The 5,284-nt window shown below is 53.8% G+C and overlaps 4 protein-coding genes across 4 annotated transcripts; 2 read left to right on the top strand and 2 right to left on the bottom strand.

The window, feature by feature from the left end:
* Positions 1-272: 272 nt before the first annotated feature.
* Positions 273-959, top strand: GNI_143940 (hypothetical protein; the record flags this gene model as incomplete). The annotated part of the gene is made up of 1 exon (XM_011135821.1): positions 273-959. The coding sequence occupies one exon, from the start codon at positions 273-275 to the stop codon at positions 957-959; it is 687 nt and encodes a 228-aa protein (XP_011134123.1).
* A 162-nt stretch (positions 960-1,121) lies between these two features.
* Positions 1,122-3,017, bottom strand: GNI_143930 (putative NOL1/NOP2/sun family RNA methylase; the record flags this gene model as incomplete). Its single annotated transcript, XM_011135820.1, has 1 exon — positions 1,122-3,017. The coding sequence occupies one exon, from the start codon at positions 3,015-3,017 to the stop codon at positions 1,122-1,124; it is 1,896 nt and encodes a 631-aa protein (XP_011134122.1).
* A 442-nt stretch (positions 3,018-3,459) lies between these two features.
* On the bottom strand, positions 3,460-4,524 carry GNI_143920 (hypothetical protein; the record flags this gene model as incomplete). The annotated part of the gene is made up of 1 exon (XM_011135819.1): positions 3,460-4,524. One exon carries the CDS (start codon positions 4,522-4,524, stop codon positions 3,460-3,462), a length of 1,065 nt encoding a protein of 354 aa, XP_011134121.1.
* Positions 4,525-4,651: 127 nt separating this feature from the next.
* GNI_143910 (cyclin) lies at positions 4,652-5,262 on the top strand (the record flags this gene model as incomplete). Its single annotated transcript, XM_011135818.1, has 2 exons — positions 4,652-4,971; positions 5,052-5,262. Coding segments are annotated over 2 exons (531 nt in total), but the record flags the coding sequence as incomplete, so codon positions are not given.
* Positions 5,263-5,284: the final 22 nt, after the last annotated feature.

Below are 5,284 nucleotides of genomic sequence, written 5' to 3'. Positions count from 1 at the left end.
GTCCCGCTCGCGTTCGTGTGTGCGTCCGACGTTCCGCTCAAATTCGTGCGTGCGTCCTACGTCGGGTTCGGCATCGCCCCAGAGTGCGCGCGGGAGTGCCTCGAGCACCTCGGTCGCGCATAGTGTCAGAGAAGGTGCACTCTCTGAGTTCGTTGGCTACAGCGGCAAAAGCAGCACGGTCCGGATGTCGTCGGTGGGGGTCATGAGTATAGGGTTACATCGAGTGCTCGAGACGGTTTTCGCTTGGCGCGATTTAACTGCACGTGAACGTAATGAACCGCCACTCGGCGCTCATGTACAACTGTACAAGGCACTCGTCAAGTGCCACCGTGCACCACACACACACTCTACCCGACGCACTTGCTCAATGGAGCGCCGAAGACTTGAAGCACGTCCAACAGCTAATACTAGACGTGCGAGATGACACACCCAATTACAACGACCCCTACCTCGACCTGCTTCAAGATGCCGCTCCCCATCGCAAACACGCTCCAAAGGCCACGACAGGTATCATGCAACAGACGGTTATAACGCAGCATAGCCCCAGGACCAAGCGCCCGAGGACCACGTCCACGGGCAATGGGGTAGTCGCCAAGGTCAGTGTGGCGGGTGCAGACGTGACAACCATGGTCGGCGCCGGTGTTGCCCCTCATGGGATTCGAGGCGGGGTTGTGGCGATGACAGAAAAGGCGATGGATGGCGGTGCTCAGAAGCGGCGGAAGTTGCTGAATAATGAGGTAGACCGTATCAAAAGTCTAGAAGCCGAGAACGGGCAACTGGACTTCTCCGTGGCTGCGTTTGTGGAGCCTCAACGCGTCCTCATTCGCGGGTGCTATCAGGTTGCCGAACAAAAACTGGTCCATTTTGCCAACAATAAAATCCAACGAGTGAGTCGCAGCACGCAGCCTGTGTGGGCCCTGGCGCTGCAAAATATCGAAGCCATCACCCCACAAACATAACAGCTGCTGGAGCACTAAGAACATTGACTCCCGCATCAAGAACACACAACCAACCACACCAAGAAGATGAGACTGATAACGGCTTGTGGGAAACTTAGAAATTAGAACTAAAACTTGTGAGACTTAGAACGTGTTGCGAGCGTCGGGATTCGAACGGGGGAGTTAGAGCGCATCTTTGACATATTGGTTTTTTTTGCTGCGGTCGCGTTTGGTTCGTTCCAAAGGAAGTGCGTCCAGTTTGATTAGCTTGGCAACATAGAAGCCGTCCATATTATTCTTATGAGGATAGAACCTGCGGGTAAGTGCTAGGGATTCGTCGAATCGTTTGTCATGGTAACGAGTGAGGCCTGGAGTGCCGAAAGAGATGCCAGTATCAACAAGTTTGACACGTCTATTTTTGAGTATGTAATCGATGACTTGTTCATTTTCTTCGACAGAGCACGAGCAGGTAGAGTAGACGATCACAGCTGCGTTGCTTTTAGCATTAGTAAGATCCACGGCTTGACATAATAACTCTTTTTGTAGCGCGGCAAGCTTCCTGAAGTCATCTGGTGTACGTCTTACTTTGGCTTCGGGATCTTTACTGAGAACTCCTGAGCCGGAACATGGTGCATCAAGGAGGACACGGTCGAATGGTCGTTTAAGATGTTCATTAAGCTTCCTTCCATCAAAGTTAACGACAACAGTATTGGTAATACCAAGTCGATGAACATTTGCGGCCAGCGCGAACCCACGAGTTTTGCTTGCGTCATTGCTCACGATAACACCGCTATTTCGCATAAGCTGTGCGATGAAGCTTGTTTTTCCTCCTGGTGCAGCTGCCATGTCAAGGACATACTCGTCGGGCTTGGGCTGTAGCGCAATCACAGGAAGGAACGAAGAGGCCGCTTGTAACATATAATGCCCAGCCAGATACTCGGGAGTTGCCCCAACAGGTATCGTAGAATCAGTTACAACCAAACCATGCTTACTCCACTCACCCAACACATCTACATTGCAACCACGGGCTATTAATACCTGCGCTAATTCACGCCGCCGAGTCTTCAATGTGTTTGTTCTCAATGTCAATGTACGAGGCCTCTCATTCGCTTCGAAAAATTCCAACGCCTCCTCAGGCCCGAACAAATCCACGAAGTATGTCGCCAGAGCCAAGTTGTAACCCCAGTACTTCGCTGCCGATGCTGACAGCCGCCGAACCCATTCCGCTCGCGGTATAGATCCACGCACTCTCGCATCTGCACCCTTACGCGTCGCCGACACGCACCGCTCCACGAACAGACGCAACGCCTCACGCTCGTGCGGCAACGATGCTATCAACGCTTCCTCACCCATACCCGCCTCGTCCTCCTCCGCCGCACTGTCCACGTACTCAAACTCACAACCCGCGCTCGAATCCGCCCCGCATTCCTCACCACCCAATTTCTCACCGTCCTCAGACACCGCGTCCTCACTCTCGTCCGCAGAACCCAGCTGCTCTGACTCCCCCGACGATTCTAACTGCTCCACCCCGCCAGATACTGCGTCAGACTCAGTGACGGACACACCATCGGACGCGCCGTCAGACTCACTGCCAGACTCGAAACCTGCACAACCCGCGTTCGAGACCGGCGTCTGCGCATCCGCATCAGTTTTCGACTCTGAGCCCGTCGTGGACAGGGCACTTTCCACCTCCGACTCCCGCTCCGACTCCCGCTCCGACTCTCGCTCCGACTCTCGCTCCGACTCTCGCTCCGACTCCCGCTCCGACTCTCGCTCCGACTCGGGTTGCGGTTCCTGGAGTCGTCGTCCTTTCTTGCCCGGTCGTTGGGTGACGTTACCGAGTGGGTGCTTTCTAATTTCTGGCGCCACCTCAAGCACCGTACTACCACCCTTTCCATGCTGTTTCATCTTGCCACCCTGGCGGGGGTTTATCTTACCAGCTTCCTGGTTCTTACTAGCTCCCCTATCGGGTAGCTGGTCCTTTATCTTCCGGCCCAGGTTAGCGGCATAGCCGCTTTCGCTTTCCTTCTTACCCTGACGCGATACTTTGTCTTGGCGGCCGGAGGTTTTCGACCGCATTTAATTATAATTGGAGGTGCTGTAAAAAATTCCGGGGATGGGAGCGGAGCGGGGAATTGAACCCGTCCGTGTAGAAGCCTCTTGATTCCGAGTGCTTGTGTCAGAAATTTTATGACTCAATAGGAACCGAGGAGGGAACGCCTTGGGCGACGCGCTAAGGAGCATTGAGGGGCTGAGGAAACAGTACTTCTCCAGTATCAACGCGGGCTCGTCCTCAGCAGAAACGAGTCCCGAAATTGCAGGCCTCAATCTAGAATCAAACCCAGACATAAACGTACTAGCCCAGAGACTGGAGCCAGAGACCTGGTCGGGGGAGTGGAGCGTGAATGACCTTACGACCCTCGACAACGAGCTCGAAGAGCCGGCAAGCCAAGGCAAACATAACAGGAACGTAACCAATTTGAGTAAACGATCCGGGTGCCGCATCAGTTCTTCTTCCGCCTCAGAGAAAACTACAGGGAGACAATGATATCGGTGGTGGCAATAATCGCCGTCTGGCCAGGTGATGTTGACTTTTGTGGTAACTTCTGTGGGTGATGGCATAATCTGGGTTAGAAAACGTACTTAGGAGGGGCATTTTGGGGTCCTCTTTGATAGAGGCGAGTCTGAGTAGTTGGCTGGGTACGTCGCGCCTGGCCGTTTCGAGGTATGTGAGAAGTATACGTGTGGCGTCGTCCTTCTCTATGCCGGTGTTAAGGTAGCGGCGCCACTTTGAGCTGGCAGCGAGGAGCTCGAGGACGTCGATTGCATCATAGCATCCATCACGAATCATAGTGGCGCTCAGTGACCAACCCAGTCCGGTGCGGCGTCGGTCATCTAGACGTCGGTCATCCAGACTTCGGTTAGGTTTTGGGTCGAGTCGGCGGTCGTCAATTTGTGTGTTCGCTCTGGTTGTACGTTCGGTGGGTGTGCTCAGGGGTGGTTCGCGTGTGTGTCTGTGCGGTGAGTATGTCGTGCTGGTTTTTGAAGTGCGCGGTGTGAGACACTTATGACGAGGTGCAGGATGCGGCGAAGGTGGGAACGAAGGCGCACCGTAGATCGTTGCGGACCCGTCAGGTTCTGGCGGACCGGCAAAGGGACCGCGACTCCTTGGCGTTGCCGCTCCCGCTGGCGGCCATGGCGTCACCCACGATGTCGAGGCATGACATGGCTCCGTCGACGAAAACGAGCTAGGCGGACAACCGGATAAAGGGGGACCCGACAGAGGGGGACCCGGCACGGGTGGACATGCCGAGAGAGTACCTCCAGGGGTCAAGGCAGGGTGCATGGGACATCGGGTCAGCGAGTATGCGTCGAGTGCGTAACTGGGACCGTCGAGGAATGACAAATCACTATTGCAAAAGTCCAGCGCCAAATTGGTGAACTTCGAGTCGCTGAACTTCGGGTCGCTGAACATCGGGTCGCTGAACATCGGGTCGCTGAACATCGGGTCGCTGAGCTTGGGTGGGTCACTGAACCAATCTTTGCCCCCGACGGCACCGCAGAGGTAAGTGCTGCCGACACTCATCGACAAACAATAGCCGCACGGTGCGCGAGGTTTTCCTTGGGGTCTGTCTGGACATTATAGTTATGGTAGTTGTGAGGAGCAAGCATATTTCTTAGATGAAAATTGATGTAAGATTTAAGGAGTGTGTATGACTGACACAACTGGCAACGACACTGTTTGCGGCATGGACGAAGAGCAGATCGCTGCAGCAAAAAGTTTGCTGGAGGGGATTAGGATAAGGACACGTGAGCAGTTGATACCGGAAGCGGTATCTAGTGGCCTGATCTCGCAGCCGTCTGTCGAAGACGATCTGGCGGCACTTCGTATGGCTTTAAGTCCCCTCGCCCTTCCCGACGATCCGGACATTGCTACCTTCGTCAAGAAAAGGATGTCCGTTCAAAAGGGGGTCAAACTCCGATTCGACTCCATTGCCATTCCCCTTATTTCACTCGAGGCGTATATATCCAGGTGTGTGTTCATCATACACACACACCAATCATATACACACACCAATCATATATACACACCAATCACCATAATACTTTCAGGCTAAAGAAGTTGTTCTACTGCTCATCCGAATGCTTCATCCTTGCCCTCGTATATCTGGACCGGCTACAGGAATTACACGACAGTGTCCGCGTTAATTGTTTTAACGTCCATAGACTCTTCCTCGTCGCTTTGCTAGTAGCTGTCAAGTTTTTCGATGACGTCTCTTTCACAAATGAATATTACGCTAAAGTCGGAGGCATCGGAACCAAAGTAACACCCCCCCAATGGTTGG

Source organism: Gregarina niphandrodes, assembly GCF_000223845.1.
Source record: "Gregarina niphandrodes unplaced genomic scaffold scaffold00040, whole genome shotgun sequence".
Lineage (NCBI taxonomy): Eukaryota > Apicomplexa > Conoidasida > Eugregarinorida > Gregarinidae > Gregarina > Gregarina niphandrodes.
Note: the sequence above shows the minus strand (reverse complement) of the source record. Positions and strands in the feature narration are given on the sequence as shown.